Genomic DNA, 23,129 nt, shown 5'->3' on the forward strand with positions numbered 1-23,129 from the left:
GTATTTGATGACCAGCGAGTCAAAGTGCGTGAAATTACTGAGATTATAGGAATTTCAAAAGAATGTGTAGAATATATTTTGCATGAAGAATTGCACATGAAAAAGCTTGCGCAAGATGGGTGCCTTGCTTGCTCACAGCAAAACAAAAACGCACTTGTGTGTAAATCACTGAACAGTGCTTGGAGCGTTTTAACAAGAATAAAACTGATTTTATGCATCAACTTATCATGTGGATGAGACTTGGATTCACCATTACACACCAGAATCCAAACAGCAGTCAAAATAGTGGAAAGAAGCTGGTTCTTCAGCACCAAAGAAGACAAAGTCAGTTCCATCAGCAGAAAAGGTCATGTCATGTCATCGGTGTTTTGGGATGCTAAGGCATTTTGTTTATTAATTGTCTTGAAAATGGTAAAACAATAACCAAGGTATATTATTCTGTTCTTTTAACCGGACCGGAAGAAAAAATTTGGGAGAAAAGACCCTGTTTGCAGAAGAAACATCTTTCATCAAGACAATGCACCTGCCCACAAAGGTGTTTTGGGAATGGGAAAATTAGGGGATCTACACTATATATTGTTATACTGTAACTGGTTATACTATAACCAATGTGTATAAACCTCTCTTAGTTAAGTGTCCTGAACAAGTACTGTCCCAGCAACAGCATCCATGTATAATCCTGGGAGATTTTAAAAGTCATCACTCCCTTTGGGGCTATAGAAAGGATGATCTAAATGATACCCTACTAGTGAACTCGATGGAAAATGAGAACCTCTATACCTCTATCTGATCTTTGCCAAAGATCAACCGAGCTTTCTCTCCTCTAGATGGGAAAGAGGATATAACCGTGATTTGTGCTTCTGTACTGTGGATGATAATGGCCGCCACGTTCCCATCTCTAGGAAAGTATTAGACAATTTTCCAAAATGCCAACATCGACCTATGATCCATGAAGTAAGCCTAAATATTCTAATCATAAGAATGGTATTAAAACCTAGGTGGATCTTTCTCAAAGCTGACTGGGAATCTTTTAAGAAACAGGTTGACACTGTTATATGATTTATAAAGCCCACTGTAAACAATTACAATAGATTTGTTGGCATTATTATTGGTGCTGCCAAACAAACCATTCCAAGAAGTTTTAGAAGAGATTATATCCCAGGCTGGAATAGTGATAGTGAATGCGTGTATAAAGAATTCTGTACTAATAATAACCCTACTATAGCCACTGAACTACTGAAGTCTCTTGACAATGCTAGAAAAGACAAATGGATTAAAACAATGAATAATTTTACTCATTCCAGCTGAAAAGCTTGGTCCCTGATTAAGACGCTTGATCCTAATTCAACGACTTCTTGTAAACTGCCGCCATAGATCCAAAACACATTGCAAAGCATATAGTTTCGATGACTAAATGACGAGTGAGGTGAAACAGAAACTAAAAAAAAATATTAAAACAGATCTTCCAGCATCATCACTATCTCAGGCTTTCACTCCCAGGAACTTACCCAGGCAGTTAACTCATTGAGGACTGTGAAAGCGGCTGGGCTCCATAACATCTACCCTGAATTCATTAAGAGCTGTGGACCAAAAACTATTAAATGAATTACTGCTATGTATGATAATAACATGGACTCTGGCATGCTTCCATCAATTTTTAACAGATCTAGAATCATTGTCGTCTTAAAACCTGGCAAAGACCCTACAATTGCTTCCAACTACCATCCTATCGCCTTGTTAAGCATCTGCCTGAAACTTCTTGAAAGAATGATATACAACAAAATTTCTTCAAGTATACATAATAGAACTCCACAGGAACAGGCCGCCTTCAAACCTTACAGAAGTTGTTGCGATCAAGTACTGGCCTTGACAATCTTTATAGAGACGGTTATGAAAAACAATTGAAAACAATAGCGGTATTCATGGACCTCTCTGCTGCCTATGACACAGTGTGGAGAGAGGTCTTATTTTAAACTTCCTAGAAACTATCCCATCACCAAAACTAGCCAACCTAGTTAATCAAATGCTATCAGGCAGATAGATACAAGTATTTCTCAATGAATACTAAAGTAAATTCTTTAAGATTAAAAATGGCTTACCTCAGGGGTCAGTTTTTGATCATTGCTCTTTAAGTTATATATTAGTGATGTCCCAGAAACAACAACACGGAGAATCATATATGCTGACGATATTGTCATTGAAACTCAACATTCCAAAAAGCTGAGAACATCTTAACTGAAGATCTGCCTGTACTTGATAAATACTTTAGACGATGGTGATTACAACCCAACCTGAACAAAACTGAAGTAGCATCCTTTCATTTAAGTAATATCCAGGCCAACTATATGCCAGAAATTTACTTCAGAAATAAACAGGTGAAATTTAACAATAATCCAAAATACCTAGGAGTTACCCTAGACTGAACACAGAGGTATGATATTTAAATATCATCTAGAAAATATTACTGAAAAATTAAAAACTCATAATAATATAATACCTAAGCTTCTTTCTGGTACTTCTTGGGGTGCTGATACCAATACACTGTGTCCCCACTGTCTTTGGCCTATTCTACAGTAGACTACTGTGTGGCTGAACAGCGCACACGCTTCTGTAGTCAATGTCCAGTTGAATCAAACCATGAGAATAATCTCTGGAGCTCTAAGATCTACTCCTGTGGCTCCCAACTCTCAGTAATATAGCCCTTCCCTCACTTCACAGGACCCAAGCTTTAAGCAAATTATGGACATAAATAATGGAAATAGTTCGTTGCCTATCCACCAAGACATTTCCTCCCACACCTCGCAAAGACTGAAATCCAGAAGCCCTGCATGGAGGAGTGCAATACAAATGAACAACCAGAACTTTGACCAATGCGAGTCATGGGGGAGAGTATTGGCTTCAACCTACCTCCAATCTTCAAATTCCCATTTCAAATCCAACAGATGTGGTCGATTGGTAGAGCCTCTGCTACTGATGACTCACGCAAAAAGTTAAGCAAGTTTGAGCACAGTTAGTAGTTGGAAGGGATAAATCGCTCGATGCTGTTGGCACACTCTCCCTCGATGAGTCTTTGGACTCCCTGGAGGTGTCAAATAATAATAATCTCGTTTGGAGGGCTTCAATCTCCCTAGACATGTATGGACCACTTTAAATCAGATCAGAACTGGACATGGGAGATGTAAGCATCTCTTGCATAAATGGAACTGGTCAGACTATCAATCACATTTGTGCTTGAGTGCCCTATCTACTCATTCTCAGGTACTAAAGAGGACTTTTTTAAACTGTCCCCAGAATCGCTGGAGTGGTTCCAGGATTTAAAGATTAAACTCTGACTCCTGATTTTTAATTTTCATGCTCATTTCAGCCTATTGTGTACCTTTTTAATATGATTTTTACAATTGTTTTTATGCTGTTTTATATAATATGTATGTAATATCCTGAGACCTGTACATCATATGCTAAATAATAAAATAACTATGAATTGTTGGAACATCTACCCTGTTCCCCAGATTTGGTCCCCTCTGACTTCTCTCTTCCCAAAACTAAAACTCTTCCTCGCTGGTCAGCGTTTTTCTTCAAATCAAGAGATGATTGCAGCTGTAGAGGAGTATTTTGCAGATCTTACTGAGAACCACTACAGGGACAAGATAATGGTGGTGGAGCATCGCTGGAATAAATATATTAGTCAAAGGAGATTATGTTGAAAAATAAAAATAATTTTGAAATTATACGAGGGACATCCAGTAAGTTAGTTCCATTTTTAAATATTTTCACTGCATCGCTGCGATCGCAATGGTGTGCATGCATGCTGAGTTTTTTGATTCATTAACAATGTGTTGGTGCCATTTTCAGACATTCTTGCAGTGCATATGCTTCTTGGTGTTCGTTTATAATGTTTAAGAAAATAGAATCACCAGCCACGTGTAAAATAAAATTGTGTCAGAGAAGCTGAATTATCAGAAATTGTGTGCACACTGGTTGCCGAAGTTGCTTACACAAAAAGTGAATCAGCTGAGCACTGTATTGAAATACTTGACACACTACCATGAGGATGGTGGTGCTTTCCTGAGCAGACTTGTCACCGGGGACGAGACTTGGGTGTCACATGCAACCCCTGAATCCAAACAATAGTCCATGGAGTGGAGGAACACCTCATCACCGGTCAAGACGAAATTGAAGACAACGGTTTCCACTCAGAAAATCACGTGCACTGTGTTTTGGGGCAGACGAGGGATTTTGCTGGTAGACTTCTTGGGTCAAGGCTCCACAATCAACACAAGTATGTACTGCCAAACCATAAGAAACTGCATCATGCGATCCAGAATAAAAACATGTAATGCTTACCAGGGGCATTGTTTTGATTCATGATAACACCCACCCACACAGTTCTGGCGTAACACTTCTCGCCATCTTCGGCTGGGAACAATTCCATGATACCTCACATAGTCCTGACCTCACACCAAGCGACTTTCAACCTGTTCAAACATCTGCAATCTTTCCTTGGTGGCGGCTGGCAGTTTCAAGACGATGAGGTTAAAGAAGCAGTCAGTACATGGAGTACATGGTTTGCATCAGAGGCGGCAACCTTCTGCGACGAAGATATACAACTCTTGGTCCCCCCCGTTATAATTGCCTGAACAATGGTGGAAATTATGTAGAAAAGTAATGAAAGATGTGTACTTTAATTTACAATAAAAATTTTTGTATTTTTTTATAAGTGTATCTTTGTTTCTCTGCCAGCCCATCAGAACTTACATCTTGACGTCCCTCGTAAATTCATTTTTTTCATTGTTGTGCTAAGAACTTTTCAGACCACCCTCGTAGAACTCAAACTTGATATAATGCGCCCATTGACACCATACAACTGTAGCGTTTTGAATAGCTTCTCTCTTGGCAACTTGTCATATGCTTCTCCCAGATCTACAAAACTTAAATACTGATCTTGGTTATATTCCTATGATTTCTGAACTATTTGTCATAAAGTGAAAATTTGATCCTGACAGCCTCTGTTTGGCCTTAATCCAGCTTGTTCTTCACCAAGCTTCTCTTCCACAATACTTCTCGACCGTTTCTCAAGTATACTTGTATAAATCTTACCGTGAACACTCAGTAGAGAAATACCTCTGTGATTCTCACATTTAGTTTTATTTCTCTTTTTATATATGGGTACTATGAAAGCTCTACTCCAATCATCTGGAATTCGTCTCTCTGGAAGACTTTTATACCTCCATACGTGAGCATTTCTGATCGAATACTTGCCCTCAGCTGCATCCTCCGAGGGCAAATATTTATGACTGTAGATCTGTGTGTGTGTGTGTTCACATGGCCAGATTGCCTGTTGTGGTGTACAAAAAAACCTGCGTTTTTCGGTTTAAAAAAAAAAAAAAAAAAAAAAACTCTACCTCTATATGAGACTGGCTAACTCATCTTTAGTAGAAAGAGACCATATAAAGGTTTCTCAAACCCAGGTCTTTCCAACCAAAGGGCTTCATCTATACCGACTGACTACAGGGGCTCTTTTTACAAAGAATTAATTTATACAAACATGTTTGATTCTAAATTTTTTTAGATATAAATACTGCATTGCTTAACTTAATTTTGTACATATTTACTAATTTATCTCTGACTGTTTATTAATACCTTGTGTACTGCTGTAACCACTGCTATGGCAAAGTGACCTTGGCTATCCTTGTGCCAATAAACCAACCACCCAGCTAAACTATCCCATACAGATTTGTTATATTTCCCTAAGAGGGTTGTCAGATGCTTTGAAGTCCTGTGTACAATACCATTGTAGAAATGATATGTATGTAGTAGGACAAATTACATTTGTCTTGCTACATACAAATTACATATATCTTGTCTTATATCTTCTTATGGCATATGCTTGTTCTAGCATGATATTTTCATTCTTTCTGTGTGTAAAAATTTACTTCTTGTTATTACTTAGTTTGTTTTTTTATTACAATTTCAGAAATAGAAATAGGAAAAAAAAAAAAGAGGATATCAGCAGTTGTAATAACAGTAAAAAGGTAAGTTCAATATACCAAACATTTGAACTTTTAAATATGTGCATGAGAGAGGCATACAACATTCTAAGCTACAAATTATGATTTTTAGATAGGAAAAGTTCATCTTATGACATGTCATCGTAAATATGCAATACTTTTTGTCAGTTGCAAATGATGTAAGTTTGGTAAGTTATTTCATATTTACTGCCCTGTAAAGGGAGATCCATTCTTGAGAATAAACATCGATTTTTTTATTTCACTCATCAGTTATATATCTAGGATGATTTCCCTGCTGACACATTTCTAAATGTCTTTTCATCAGTAAGTAATTATGTCAGACATTCATTTACAATAAAAATGTTTGTATTTTTTTATAAGTGTATTTTTGTTTCTCTGCCAGCCCATCGGAACTTACTATCTTGACGTCCCTCGTAAATTCATGTTTTTCATTGTTATGCTAAGAACTTTTCAGACCACCCTCGTAGAACTCAAAGACTAAGCATTGCTTGATATAATGCCCCCATTGACACCATACAGCTGTAGCGTTTTGAATAGCTTCTCTCTTGGCAACTTGTCATATGTTTCTCTACCACTACTGTGAGTAATCCTAGAAACAGTAACACCTGTAATCATTACTTCAAAGTAATGATCAGATATGTGTTTTATATATGTCAGTTCTACACATGAAGGCTGTATACTTATAGTACATTACTATTCTGGGTGGGCCAACATCATCAAATTTTTGACATGAACCTTCAAGGGTACAGGATATTATGATAGTACTACATGAAGAACTTACATCATTACTAACTTCCTATCAACAATTTTCCTCCAAAACAATCTATTATCTGTTAAGACTTCAACATTATCAGATCTTATATTTCTGTCTTATAAGTCAATTTATACGGTATCAATCCACTTATATCTTGTTCTTACTCTAGTTCTTTTTTGAGCCAACCTAGCAGAGACTCATTTTGCTAATCTTTCCTCTCCCATTCTGTTTAAGTAACCATACCACCTGAAATTAGCTCAGCTAACACATTCCTGGATGTTAACAATGTCAAGTTCTTTCCTAATATCCTCGTTTTTAATATGAGGTTGCCATTGATGCCATGCCCCTAATCTTTCTCAGGACTGATATCTGTGGTCTCTAGTCTTTGGTCGAGTATTGCATTTCTAACCCAGCTCTCAGATCCATAACTTCAAATTGGTTTGAACACTTTCTTGTATACAGCTAATTTAGTGTTTTGATTAATTTCTCTCTTATTCCATATAAATTTATTCAGTCGACTTTATACAATATGGCTTTGTTGATTTTGTTGTTTATTTACCATCTTCACTAAAAATTCCTAAGTAGCTAAAATGTTTTATTTGTTCTATAGATTCTCCATTCACAATGCAGTTTTCAATGTTTCTGCCTATTTTCATTGTCTTTGTCTTATTATTGCTGATTTTCATATCAAATTTATTACAACATTTATTCAGTTTAGTCAGGGAATCTTGCAGACTTATACTGGATTTCTTTAAAATTTAAAATTATAACATCATCTGCATAAAGTAAAGAGCTGAGATTAACATTTCCAATTTTGATATGAGGTTTAATACTGTTTTCCTTCATAATGTGATTCAGATAGATAATGAATAACAGAGCTCTTTCATTTTTTTTTCTTGAATAATGTTTGTGTATTTTAGTCTAAAGTTCATATCTGAGAGCTGCTCAACTTTTATTCGCTTTAAAACTTTCTTACATGTTCTTCTTTTCAATATGAAAAATCAATTTTATCCTGCTCAAGACTAAATGCGATCACTTTCAATTCCAAATCCTCTTTATACTCTAGTGTTCACCAAAGAGAAAATATCCCTATCAACAATAACATTGTCGATGGGACTTCTTTTTCCTGCCTCATTTTATATTTTTTTCTTATTGGTTTCAAATTGTATTCTTATTGGTTTAAACCAATAAGAATACAATTTGGTCAGCTAAATCCCAAATTGCCAGCCCATTCTTGTTCAATATCGAGTTTGATATGTAACAAGGTGCAGACAAGAAGGTGAGGATTGGACGTTAGATTAGAAGCCCTGTTCCGTTTTCCCCCATTCCTTTTAAGGCTATGTGGAGGTCTCCTCTCAATACAGCTTTGACCCTGAAGCACTCCATGGGCCAACATCTAAATCTGTTAACCTTCTCTATAGACAAAAAAAAGTTATCTAGCACTTGAAGACTTAGGTGGCATCCAAAAGGCTATGGGATTTGAACCTGCACGCACTCTTTTAATTGGAGAATGGAGTCACTATCCATTTTCACCAAGGCCAACAAACTGACCATAGTTCCGGCTACCTGTTTCCTAGGTATGAGAAACATGCTGTACTCTAAAAGAGAGTTTGACTCAAAGAATGATCGTTTCTGCTGGTGAATTAAAATAGTCAGTAGGAAAAGACTCGCATGAGCTTCACATGCAAACTTGTAACTTATGTTCATTTAAATACTTTTTCTTTCATGATTTCCTGTCTGGGTATGTTTGTTCTCAAGTACACTGATGTCCAGAACTTAAGAACAAATACTATTTCTGAAGATTACAGCCACAAATTTAGGTGAATCAGCTCTTGTCAACTGATGGTTTTGAGTATAAAGCGGGTACACATTCAGATTTTGAATCGCGTGTAAAGGGGTGAGGTGATGGCACTCAATGGAATCAAAGGCAAAATGCTGCACCAAGTGAATATGGTAGGAGGTTCTTTTCATCAAAGAATAAAGGTGCAAAATTTGATGTCTTGTAATCTCTCAAAGACATCATCCAGATTATTGCACAAGGGGAAAAATTATTGGAAAGCTTGAAAAAGGCTGCAGAATTACTGATATTTCCAGAGAGAGTTTGGAATCTCACCAAGTGTTATATCCAGGCTCTGGACACTATTTCAAACCTACAGAATGTGTTACTAGAAGGCCGCCCTCGCTATACCATTGGAGCATGAAGACATATTTTTGGTTTTAACAGTAAAATGTAATTGACTCACCACTGCAGTCAAGCTTGAAAAATTGGTTCCATTCAAGCACTGGTATGCAGATATCTTGACAAACTATAGCAAGATGTCTGCGTCAAGTAGGCCTATATGCCCAGAAGCCTTTAGTCTGTGTCCCTTTATCCACAACTCATTGTAGAGCATGTCTTCAGTTATTTTGTATCCATAAAAATTGGAAAAGACACTGATGGACTAGTGTACTCTTTACAGGTGAGTCATTTTAGTCTTTCCTGCAATTCTAGTTGATACATGATCTGGCTTAAAAGTGGTACTGCTTCCTATCATGCGAATATTTTTGAAAGGGATAGATATGGCAGTGCTTTGGAGGCATTATGCTTCGTGGATGCACTAAGCTACAAGTGCTGGATAAAGGCACTATGACTGATGAACAATATTGCAACGAAGTTTTTCAACGTCATGTTAATTGTTACGTGGTGTTGTAGACAGAATTTATTTTAATGGGTGACATTACCACACCGCATGATTCACAAGCAGTGGAGATACTTCTGGACACCAAAGATATTAATCGAGTTGAGTGACCAGCACACCCTCAAGATATCAACACATTCATGTTGAGGGAGATAATAGCTCTTTCACCACAAAGCAAGCTAAATTATCACCAATTTCGTTCCTGTGTGTTGTCTGACATACTGATTTCTTCAATTGTAACTAATCCTGCATTGTGGAGGGGGGGGTGATAAGTGAATAGGAATGTTCTTTACAGAATATATTTTAAAAATAATTAAAGATAATGATGCATTGGATTATTAGTTACTATGCTTGATTTACTAAAACATGTAAAGAATAGCAAATATAAGGAAGAGAAAGAATAGCCATGAATAAAAATACAGTACTGTAAAATGGATTATGTATAATTTACATCTGTGATATTATGTGTGTGCTTGATACAAGTATCTGGGAGTGGTGGAGTGAAGAATACTTTACCCTATAAACTTTCATATTTGCATTTATGTTCGGCATAATTTTAAGAAAAAATAATAATAATACTTATGAACAGATAAGGGTTTTGTTTACAAAATATAAATCAGTAACTAATAAGAAACAGAAACTGTATAAGTTGCAATCTCAGTAAATAACTATGGTTTAATAATGCTGATCATGTGAGTTGTGTAGGTGTGGCAGGAATACATGTGGGTTGACTGGGGAGTAAATTATCTTGTACAATTTAATGTTCTTGTTATCTGTATTTTTTTCTTTTATTTACTATTGATCAATGTTTATTTACATAGTAGTACACCCTCTGTCCAAAAAGAAACCAAACTTTTCGAAAATAGAAGAAACTAGTTGTATCTTTTTGTTGTCGAAAGCAGCAACTTTCATTAGTTTGATGAACGGTCGGAAAATGAGTTTCAAACAGAGAGCTGCGATTGACTTTGGTGTTAAACTTGGTAATTTTACCGAAACACATCAAATGCTTCAAAAAGCATACGGTGATGAATGCTTATCCCATACTCAAGTTTACGAGTAGGTTAAGCAATTTCAAAGTGGTCGCGAGACGCTTGAGGATGGCGAAAAGCCATGCCGTCCAAAAACTGGACTGAGTGAAGTTAACATCCAAAAAGTGCATGATTTCATCAAAGAAAACACCCGAAATCGTCCGTGAGATTGATTGAAGATGAATTGGGGATTCCAAAATCAACTGTGCACAACATTTTGACCTAGAGTTTGGGCCTTCGTAAATTCAATTCGCGATATGTTCCCCCACAAGTTGACCAACAAACAAAAAATGTATCAAATTCAACACTGCAAGGACCTCATTAAAACCGCTCGTAAGGACTGAAACTTCTTTGAAATGATCGTTATTGGTGATGATCATTACTTGGTGTTTTGAGTATGAGCCCAAAACAAGGCACCAGTGTGCTGAGTGGAGACTATCAGAAGAGGGGCCATCCGAAACAAAGTCACTTGGAGAAGCCAAAAGTAAAGACAACGCTGATTTGTTTCTATGATTTCAAGGGCATTATCCACAAAGAATTCGTTCCGCCTGGCCAAACGGTCAATGGTGAGTTTTATCTTGAAGTTTTGAAACGATTGATAGCAAGAATTTATCGCGTACGGCATGAATATCCTGATGCAGGCAGCTGGTCACTTTTGCACTATAATGCACCATCTCATCTTTCAAACATTGTGAACAATTTTTGAGCAAAAACCAAGTTTGTGTGTTGGATCACTCACCATATTCACCTGATTTAGCACCCTGTGACTACTTTCTCTTCCCCCGACTTCATTTGCCGATGAAACGAAAGTGATACGACACCATTGAAAACGTTCTTGAAAGTTTATTTTTCACTTGGTTAGAATATAATAAATTTAGTTTAATCCGTTATCCAAGTGTGAGCAAACAAAGTTTGCGCCTGAAAGTATCTTGAGGACTGGGGTAAGGTGGTGCAACACCAGGACGACTCCTTGCAAAGGTGGAGCAAGATACTATCACTCCTATCTCAGTATCTCCCATATAATGCAAAACACATCTCCTTGCAGATATGTCTAATGTTATGTATTAAGGGAAGTTTCAGGACTGGGGAATAATCCCCAGTCCTGAAGATACTTTCAGGTGCAAACTTTGTTTGCTCACACTTGATAAAGGATTAAACTAAATTTATTATATTCTAACCAAGTGAAAAAGAAACTTTCAACATCCTTCTCTAAATCCAGAGTAATTTATTAAAAAGGTGGCACACGATTTGGCAACTCCTATAGGTAGAGATGACCTTGCTAATGCTTCTGGCTGGTATCTCCACTTGGGCCTGGCTCCCACTGAAGAGACCTCAATAAAGGTCGAAACTAGTCTGCGTGGTTGCCCTTCCCGTAATGTATAACATTAGACATATCCACAAAGAGATGTGTTTTGCATTATATGGGAGATACTGAGATAGGAGTGATAGTAACTTGCTCCACCTTTGCAAGGAGTCGTCCTGGTGTTGCACCACCTTACCCCAGTCCTCAAGATATTTTCAGGTGCAAACTTTGTTTGCTCACACCTGGATAAAGGATTAAACTAAATTTATTATATTATGAAAACGTTCAAGCTGCAGTAACCACAACCCTCGACAGTATCCCAAAAAAAAACGATATAAAAAACCCATTTAACGAATTAATTGACTGTGCCAAACGCTGTATCGAAGCTGAGGGAGAGTATATTGATTGAAATAAATGATTTGAAGAATTATAATTGGCCTGTGTTTTATTTTCTATCAAAAGTTCAGTTTATTTTTGGACAGAGGGTGTATAACATATACATAAATAATTTTGTCCCTTATACGTGCCAGACATTTGAGCCCCTGTGGCTCAGTCGGTATAGATGAAACCCTTTGGTCTGAAAGACCTGGGTTTGATTCCCTTCCATGATGTTTTATCTGGTCTCTTTCGACTAAAGGTGAGTTATCCAGTTTCATACAGAGGTATGGTTCAACCAAAGTTGAGTGAATCCTTGACGCTTCTGCACATAGCAGAAGGCGAATCCATTCCTTTAATAATCAATCCGCTTTGTGGGATGAGTGTTTATTATTACACATCGGAAAATTAGCTTTTCTTTTATGAACATTCAAGTTTTTAAAGTGGTAACTATTTTGCTTATATAATAGTTGGAAAATTTTATGCATAAATTACGTGATTTCACTTGTGGATGAATTCGTACATTCCTTATTCTTTTATCCTATTCAACATGAATAGGCTCTTCTAAGCACTCTACCAGCTACGGTTTTCTCAGCCGTAGGCAGACTGTAGAGGTTTTTTTAACCCAGAAACTCTGGTTTTCTTCCCTCAGAACAGACAAATCAGCCTCGTGAACACACCTGGATTTACAGTCATGAATACTTATGACCAAGCTTCAAGCCTGATTCATCAGCTATATGCTGGTCCCATGCCCAGATAAAATGGGGAGGTTGGGGAAAGCAATGGTGAACTACCCTGTAAAAATCTCTACAGAAACACTTGCCTACGAAGTCATCAAAAGTTGGACACAGCTGAGGGGTTAAATCATCATCATACAGACATTTTATTTTAAAAGCTCACATTATAATATCTATTCTTATAAACAGAAAAATTTTATTTATGGATATTATAACATGACTCTATTAGATTATTTTGAAAGTAGTAAGTTATTCATATGAACAAGTCACATTAAACGCATGGCAGGTTCCAGTCATAGTTTATACAGTATGTTGTCACCTTAGATTTCCAATCTGCCAATTTCTTTCCATCAATTCTTGAAAATTTTTGATAGCTTTCTCTGCAGTGTTTACTGACCTTGCATGACAGCCATTCTGTTTTTCTTAACTGATGAACATTTTGCCTTTACATTGTAATCTCTTTAATTATAGTCTCCCCTGTATCTAAAAATTCTTTTATGATGATCTCTCTGAATTGGAGAATGAAGATATTTCCTTTAGAACTGAATTTTCTGTGAATAATTCACTCGTTCGCAAGAGCTGTTCTGAAGGGTACTTCGATGGTGATTTTTTATACCCCTTGACTGTTTTTCTGAGAGTGGAATAATAACATCCCAGCTGGTCTGACAGATGAACACCCTTCTTAGCAGCATTAGAGCTGAGCAACACATCTGGTTTTCTGTACTTGCTGCCCTGCCCTTTTCTTACAAACACTCTACTGACTCGCAGTGATGATCTCTGTGAGTTATCGACATAGTTACTGATCTTTTGTCAGTCCAATTCAGTATTTTAATGCCTTTTTTTTTTTTTTTTTTTGTTTTGTTTCCCATGGCTATTATTTCTCCATGTTTCTTCAACATAACATTCTTCTGCCAAAAGTCCAAATCTATTATTCCTGATTGTTCCTCGGAGAAATTTTCCATCATTTGTTCATTCTGCTGAAAGAGTTGCACCTAACATGCTGTATAAACGTTGTCAGTTGAGTTTGCCCTCTGCTGAAGCAGCACAGGAATAGTAATGAGAAGTCCCATCGGTACAATGGACACGTAAAACACTTCCTGGTGTGAACATGTTAATAGAACACGTTTGGGACACGATAGGGAGGGATATTGCTGCTCAAAATTACATTCCAGGAAAGAAACAAGGCCTTCTTGTTCTGAAGGAGGAGTGGGCTAGTTTTCCTCAAGAACTCCTGAGTGGAGTTCTTGAGGAAAACTAGCCCACTCCTCTTATATTATTCCATAGTGAAATCTCTCTCAACATAGTTTTCTGTAAGGACTGTACATTAATTCCTCAACCTTAGGAAATTTGTAATATTTGCCAAGTACATGTTGCAATATAGGGTGCGTAAGGGTCAAAGCTGTATAACTGAGAGACCTCCACATAGCCCTTAAAGGAATGCGGAGAACCAACCAGGGCTTCTAACCTAATGTCCAATCCTCACCTTCTCGTGGTGCACCTTATTGAGTATCTACCTGGATACTGAATGAACAAGGATGGGCTTGCAATTTGGGATTTAGCCGACCAAATTGTATCCCTATTGGTTAAACCATAATACAAAATGATGGTACAGCATGACAAAATTTCATACCGGCTGGGGCGTCACCTTTTAAACAAGGCCCTCGTTGTTTTTGCGCAACCAGGGCGAACAGTGAGAAGTCGGCTACTGAAACAAATTTGAAAACACACCCCAACTCAACATCACCAGAGTTAAAGATCAGTACTGTCAACATAAGAAGCCTGAATGGCAAAGAAATGGAGCTAGCTGAGGAATTAGATAAGTACCAGATCGACATAATAGGGGTGACTGAAACAAAAAAGACAAAAACTGGTGAGATCTTTCTGAGCAATAAATACAAAATGTTATATTCAAGCAATGACAATCAAGGTAAAGAAGGAGTAGCCATAGTACTCAACACAAAATACGAGGCTAGTCTTCTTGAATGGCAGTCAGTCTCAAGTAGAGTAATGTGGGCAAATATGAGAATGGGGAACTGGACAATGAGACTTATTTGTACCTATGGTCCCACAGAAGGTTCTACTAAGGTAGAAGTGGAGGAATTTTTTGAGGCTTTAGAGAAAGCAACTGACACAATGAAAAAGGAAAAGTTGGTCCTTGTTGGGGATCTAAATAGCAGAGTAGGAAGTGATTGTCAGGCATACAAAAATGTTTTGGGAAAATTTAGAGAAAAGAGCAAAGCTAATAATAATGGCAAATATCTGTTGGATTTCTGCTCAGGACATGGACTGGTTATTACTAACACCATGTTCTAACATAAAAATGTGCACAAATTCACATGGAGAGAAGAGGCAAGGAATAAGAAAAGTCTCATTAACTATGTTATTGTTGATAGTGATGTTTCTCCCTCTGTACACCCTGGTGTACAGAGGATTTGAAATTGGAAGTGATCACTATTTAGTCTTGAGCAGGATAAAATTGAATTTCATATTGAAAATAATAACATTTAAGAAAGTTTTAAAGCGAATAAAAATTGAGCAGCTCTCAGATGTGAACTGTAGACTAAAATACACAAAGGTTATTGAAGAAAAAATGAAAGAGTTTGAAAACAGGAATCAAACCTTGAAGAAAGCCCTGATTGATTCAGCCAGAGAGGCATGTGGTGAGGTTGTCTGCAAGGATAGAAAAATCAGGACTCCATGGTGGACACAGGAAGTTAAAAGAGGCAGTGAAGGAAAAGAAGAAATCATATCAAAAGTTCCAGTCAAATAAGTCAGCTTGTGCTCCTAGAGAATACAGAGACAAATGCAAGAATGCTAAACACTGTGTAAAACTAGCTAAACAAAAGTCATGGGAGGACTTTGGCAAGAATATAGAAAATAAATATCAAGAAGGTGGCAAAATATTCTGGAGGTTGTTGAAGAAGCTCAGAAATGGAAGAAAGAGAGCGGTAAAAGGAGTTAGAGATGATAAAGGTGACATGAAAAAGGGACAAAAAGATATCCTTGAAGTATGGAGTAATTACTTCGAAAAACTGCTAAATGAAACAAGCAGTGATGACAGCACAGTGATAAAAAAATATTGACCAGGCATGCAGTCAGGAATACATATCCATACTTGAACTAGAAAAAGCCATCAAGGGCCTGAAATGTGGAAAGGCAGCAGAAGTAGACGATATTCGACCAGAAATGCTGAAGTATGGTGGTATAAGAGAGTTACAGTGGCTGCACTGCATAGTTCAGAATGCCTGGGAGAGGGACGAATTTCCAATTATTGGAGTACAGCTCTCATAGTACCTATGTATAAAAAGGGAAATAAAACAATGTGAGAATTACAGAGGTATATCCCTATTGAGTGTTCCTGGTAAGATATATGCAAGCATACTTGAGAAACAGTTGAGAAGAATTGTGGAAGAAAAGCTTGGTGAAGAACAAGATGGATTCAGGTCAAATAGAGGCTGTCAGGTTCAGATCTTCACTTTACGACAAATAGTGGAGAAATCATGGGAATGTAACAAAGATCTGTATTTAAGTTTTGTCGATTTGTAAAAGGCATATGACAAGGTGCCAAGAGAGAAGCTATTCAATACGCTGCAGTTATATGGTGTCAATGGGGCATTATATCAAGCAATACTTAGTCTTTATTTGAGTTGTAAGTCAGCAGTTAAAATTGAAGGAAGTACAGTAAGATGGTTTAATGTTAAATCTGGTGTGAGACAAGGATGTACATTATCCCCTCTGTTATTCATTATCTATATGGATCACATTATGAAGGAAAGTGGTATTAAACATGATATAAAAATTGGATATGTTAGTGTCAGCTCTTTGCTTTATGTGGACGATGTTATACTTCTAAATAAATCCACTACAAGTGTACAAGATTCCCTGACTAAATTGAATAACTGTTGTAAAAGACATGGTATTAAGGTCAGCAATAAAAAAACAATGACAATGAAAATAGGCAGAATCGTTGAAAATGTCAAGTGTGTTGTGAATGGAGAACCTGTGGAACAAGTAAAACATTTCATCTACTTAGGCACGATTTTTAGTGAAGATGGTAAATTAAATATGGAAATAGACAACAGAATCAACAAAGCTGGTATGGTAGGAAGTCAATTGAATAAATTCATATGGAATAAGAGAGAAATTAGTTGGAACACAAAATTAGCTGTATACAAGATAGTGTTCGAACGAATTTTAACTGATGGATCTGAGAGCTGGGTCAGAAGTAAAACACTTGTCCATAGACTATAATCTGCAGATATGGGAGTCCTGAGAAACATTATAGGCGTGAAAAGATGGCTTCAATGGCAATTTCATATTAAAAACGGAGATATTAGGAAAGAACTTGACATTGTCAGCATCCAGGAATGCATTAGCAGAGCTAATCTCAGGTGGTATGGTCACTTAAACAGAGTTGGCGAGGAAAGATTAGCAAAACAAGTGTTCTCTGCCAGGTTGGCACGAAAACGACCCAGAGGAAGACCAAGATATAGGTGGATTGATACAGTACAATGTGCCTTAGAAGATATAAATATAAGATCTGATAATGTTGGAGTCTTGAGAAGTAACAGACTAATTTGGAGGAAAATTGTAGTTAGGAAGTTAATAATGATGTAAATTTTTGATGTAGTACTATCATATCCTGTATACCCCTTGAGGGTACATGGCAGGAATTTGATGATGATGATGTTGCAATATAATTAGTATGTTTGCAATAAATTTATGCCAACATTTGGTTGTAGTGATTAAAATTTTTTTGTATACATGTAAAAATCTTGTTTTCATCATCCTTAGCTTTTGAACTCCATTGTATTAGTCATTTGTCTGTTCTGTCTTCACTGGTCCTTCCATCTTGTGACTAGTCTTTCCCCCCACCCCCACCCCTTGGTCTATATATCGTACTCTTTTGGTAGCCAATATATTTCCATTCTGAATAGGTGTTCTTTCCATTTTTGTCTATATTTCTTGATCTTTTTATTTACATTGTTAATATCTAGCAATCCTCTGATTGTTTTCATTTTTTAAATGAAAATTTAAAAAATGAAAACAATCAATATTGTTTTCATTTTAATCTGGAAATGGAAAATTTTAAATTCAATTTTTGTGCATACTTGACTTGCTCTTAAAAATCTCATTTCTGCAGCTTGCATTTTACTATAATATAGTGGGTGTGGCCACACAGTACTTTATAAAATTTTTATTGAGTTTCTCATCTTGTTTTTTATTCAGTGTCCTTTTAATTGTTACACAAATTTTCTGAAATTTCTCTATTTTTTCATGTATCTCTCTTGTATGTTATTATGCAGCCTAAATAGTCACCTGCTCTATTTTATATGAATACTTTTGGTCTAATATGATCTTGACCCTTAAATGCCATGACTTTTGTGAAATTTTTAAACACTATTATTGACTTATTTTGCTTAATTCATAAACTGATTTTGAAGGTCATCTTCATTGTCGTATGGTGTAATCAGATCATCTACATACAGCATTGTATTGATAACAATTCTTGAGGTTAATTTGATACCTTGTTTTATTGTTGTTTTCCATGTTTTAATAATCTGATCTATATGTTATTATTAAAACACTTAAGGAATAGAACAACGTGGTTAGGGATATAAATTAAATTAACTTTAATAAATATTTTCCGATATTTTGGCAATGTCACATTGCTATTTTCTAAAGGAACTTACAAAAAAGTTACGTGCACGTAGGCACTACAACACAGAAACTGGGAATGAAGAGATGAAGCTATTGTTCTCCTAACAGTCCCGATGGTGCCCTCTAGCGGGCTAAGTAGGTGTTCTTGGCCGTTGGGCTGAAGGTCTGCAGATGTAGGCCTCCCAAATTTGGGGCAGTCGCATACAACCAAATTTGTTGAGGTTTGGAGAATTTCTTAGGGCTGAGGCTGATTCCATAAAGAGTCTTTCAAATTTGTATTTGCTACGGTGTATCACTGTAGCTTTCTTCCACCTTATTCTGTGGCGTGTGTCCAGAGCATGGTCTGCAAGCCCAGAATGACTGTATTTGTGAAAACGGATGTAGTCCTTGTGTTCTGAAATTCTGATATTCGCTGTCCTGCCTGTTTGGCCAAAGTAAGACAGTTTACAACTGCAAGGGACCTGGTAAACACCAAGTAGGTCTAGGGGAAGTGGTTGGTCTTTAGTGGAGCGGATAAGGGATGCCAATTTTCTGTAAGGTTTGTAACAGTAGGTCAGGTCATGCTTTTTTAAGATTTTGGTAATCTTTTCCGAAGTGCCTCGGATGTAGGGAATGGTGATGGATTTAGAGTAATCCTTGTTGTGTGTGTGTGGATGGGGGGGGATCTGTGGTTTGTAGGTTCTAATATATTTTGGATTTTTTTAGGGGGATAGCCATTGGCTGAGAAAGTGTTGAGGATGTGATTTAGTTCAGTGTTTAGGGCCAAGTCGTTTGAACAGATTAGTTTAGCCCTGTTGTATAGTGTTTTCACTACTCCATATTGTTGTGAAGGGGGGGGGGGGGCATTGTTGGTGAATGTATCTGCCTGTATGGGTGGGTTTTCTGTAAACTGAGAAAACCAAGGATCCATTAGGCTGGCGGGTGACTAGTATGTCTAGGAAAGGGAGGCTGTTGTTTTCCTCTTTTTCCAGAGTGAATTTGATTCTGGGGTGTTGGTTGTTTAAGTGTGTTAAGAAGGAGAGAAGTGTTTCAGAGCCATGTGGCCAAATAGCGAACACATCATCAACGTAGCGAAGCCATATGGTTGGTTTTTGTGGGGCAGAGGCTAAGGCTTTTTCTTCAAAGCTCTCCATAAAGAAATTGGCCAAGGGTGGGGAGAGTGGTGACCTATATGTGTATTCAATAGAGTTGGAGATGAGATACATCCCTGTCTAACAACTTTATTAATTTCAATTTCTTCTGTTAATTTATTACTTAACTGTATTTGGATATCTTTATGTAAACTTTGTATGTCTAAAACCATTTTGTGCTTCTGAGAGTAGATTATTTGCAATATTTCAGTCTTTTATTCAAGATTTTACTGTAAATTTTGTAACCTGCATTTAATTGATTCCTCTGTAATTTCCACAATCATCAGTCTCTTTTCTTAAATATAGATATAACCTAGCCTTTGACTAATCTGATGGAACATCTCATTTCATCCAACAGTTATTTATTAATTTTAGGAATCTGTGATGTAAATATTCTTCACCGTATTTCCAAAGTTCTGTATTTATGCCATTTAATCAGCCTGATTTTCTGTTTTTTGATATCTTTATTGCTTCTTTTAGTTCTTCCAATCTAATTATTTCTTTATCAGTTCTGATGTCATCATCATTGTTTTCTGCTATTAAATTTAAATGTTATCAGATTAAATTTGGGTGATGCCATAAATTCTTATAATGTTCTATCCATAGTTTCTGTTGTACTGTGTTTATTTATACTCTGTCTCTTTTTTCATTGTTAATTTCTTTAATATTTTGTAGGCTATGTTTTGTCTTCAATGTATGTCTCTTTCTATATTATTAATAAATCTGTCCCAAGAATCTTGGTAAGCTTTCTATACAATGGTTTTAGCTATATTTCTTTTGTTTTTGTATATTCTCTTTCCTTTGTATGTGTTTGTAGGAATGATTTCTATGCCATTCGTTTTTATTTTGCTGCATTTTATTTATCTGTGTTCCAAATTTTTAATGTTTTTCTTTTTAATATTTTATTTTTCTTTCCAAGTACTTCAAAGGCTGCTTAATGAATTGTCTTTATTAAAGTTTTCTGTTCTTGTATATCTTTATTAATTTTGTTTTCCTTTTAGGTAATCTGTTAATCTTCATTGATATAGCATTGTAATGCTTTCTTCTTTTAATGGATATACTTTGTATACTTGTTCTATTTCTTGTTTTTCTTATTTGCTTCCTTTATCCATTCCAAAGCAGTGATCTGAAAAGATTTCATTTCCTCTGTAAACATGTACATCTCTTATATTTCTGAAGACATTTGGAATTGGATTATTTCCAATATGACTTCTCCATTACTTCCATCTTAGTATCGCCACCTTTGGATCTGGCTTCCACCGACGAGACCTCAATAAAGGTCGAAACCAGTCTGGGTAGTGGCCCTTCCCTTAACCACGCTACCTGCCAAGACGTCTATAGACATCAGGGTTATCATGGTTGCGAACTGCTATTAAAATTGTAATACCATTGATATTACATTGAAATATATGATGGATACGAAGCGTATGAGGATGCATATTTCTTCCTTAATGGTCGGTATAGTGGTTAATAAATAGCTTTGGTCATGACCGCAAGGAGACGTGCTTTGCATTATGAGAGATATTAAGACAAGTGGTTGGAGCTTAGTCCATCTTTACCACGAGTTTCCTCAGCCCTGAAGATACTTCAGGCGCAAACTTGGATAAAGGATTAAAGTAAATTTATTATAGTCTAACCAAGTGGGAAAAAACTTCCATCTTTCCCTAAATCCAGAGTAATTTAATAATAAGGTGAGACACCTTTTGGCAACTTGTATAGGTAAATATGACTTCTACATTGTTTCCACATTGGTATCACCACCTCTGGGTCTCGCTCCCACTGGCGAGACCTCAAAGAAGGTTGAAACCGATCTGGGTAGTGGCCCTTCCCTTAATGCATGTCTGCAAGGAGGTGTGCTTTGCATTATGGGAGATACTAAGGATTGATGATAGCTTGGTCCACTTTTACCACGAGTTTCCTCAGTCCTGCAAATACTTCAGGCACAAACTTTGTTTGCTTACGCTTGGATAGAGGATTAAACTAAATTTATTAACTCTCTATAAATGACACAACAGTTAGGTTATTAATTTAGCATGTAGTATTGCTGATATATTACTCACTTTTTCGGCTACATCAGGTGTAATGACCTTCCAAGTCAATACTTAAAAGTACTAGAATTTAGGAAATATGGCAGGATTAAAATCCAAACTGAAAAATCAGATAAATTTTTGTTGGTGGTGGTGGTGGGGGGGGATTATGATTAACAAATTATTTTTAAATGAAGAGAACAGAGTAATAAAATAAAAATATATCATATATAAAAATTATACATACAAATGACTATCTGCCAAGAGATATTAAAATGAATCATCTAGAGCTGTTATCACTATATATGGAAATGAGACTCCATCATATTAGAGTCTAATTTCAGCAAAAGTTACTATTATCAAAAATGACTTCAGATTATAGTCAGTCCAGTAATGACAACAAGATGGGACATCAAAAGCAAGATAAGTTCATTCACAGTGTAAAAGAAATAACTGGTTATTCCTGCCTTTATGGCTGGGGGGGGGGGGTCTCAAATTAAATAGGAATTCTATGTAGCACTATCACTGTCAACTTTGAATTGTGCCACTATAGCCATCTCAGTCACATTCTAGCCAGAATGCTATTCTGATGTTCAAATTATAAATTTCTTGAATCAGGTAACCAATATGCATTTTAAAATTATTATGATACAGACACATATTATGCAAGAAAAAATGAAAGTTTTGATACAAGCCAGAGAACTATGTGGTGAGATTATCTACAAGGACAAAAATATAAGAACTCCATGGTTGACACAGAAGTTAAGACAGTCAAGGAAAAGAAGAAAGCATATTAAAAATAACTGGCAAGTAAGGCAGCATGTGATCTTAGAGCAGGGGTGGGCAAGTTCTTCGACATTCAAATACATTTTTGAATGTTCAAGAGCTGCAGAAAATATTATTTTACAATTGTATTTATAAATAATAAAAAATAAAATTATATAGTAGTCCTACTGACCAAAGAAGAATATGTTTAATCTCTACTCATTGAAGGCTTTGATTGATTCTTTATTTGTGCAGTTAATAGTTTAAAATCTGGCTGGTAGGATGTCCAAGCTGTTTTAAGAAGCTCAGTGAGGTGGCTGTTAGTGAGGATTGCACGATGTTCAGACTTACCAAATTTTATTATAGAGAAGAGAGATTCACAGCAGTAAGTTGTCCCAAAAAAAACAGGGAGTAGTCGGAAGCCATTTTTCTGAAGATTGGGATGCTTTGCTTCTAGGTTTTGTTTCCAAAAGTCAGTTACAGGTGAGCTTTTATGTACTAACTTCAAACCCACATCTTCCTGCAGCTCAATAAGCTCTGTCTCTATTGAAGCAACATCTGCAGTAAAAGGTGCAATAACAGGACACCAATCACAAAAGGATTTGCAAGAAATTCAAAACATAGCTTTTACTTTTTCAGTTT

The 23,129-nt window shown here is 36.4% G+C and overlaps 1 protein-coding gene across 6 annotated transcripts in view; it reads left to right on the forward strand.

The window, feature by feature from the left end:
- LOC150109686 (uncharacterized) overlaps positions 1-23,129 on the forward strand; it is a 576,277-nt gene that overhangs the window by 459,464 nt on the left and 93,684 nt on the right. For all 6 annotated transcript variants that reach the window (XM_090414002.1, XM_090413987.1, XM_090413994.1 and 3 more), the window contains one exon: positions 5,975-6,032. In XM_090414002.1, the coding sequence (XP_090270128.1) occupies positions 5,975-6,032 (58 nt within the window). The remainder of the gene's footprint in view (positions 1-5,974; positions 6,033-23,129) is intronic.

Source organism: Typopeltis vanoorti, chromosome 2 (genome assembly GCF_054136105.1).
Source record: "Typopeltis vanoorti isolate ZY-2024b chromosome 2, IOZ_Tvanoo_1.0, whole genome shotgun sequence".
NCBI lineage: Eukaryota > Metazoa > Arthropoda > Arachnida > Uropygi > Thelyphonidae > Typopeltis > Typopeltis vanoorti.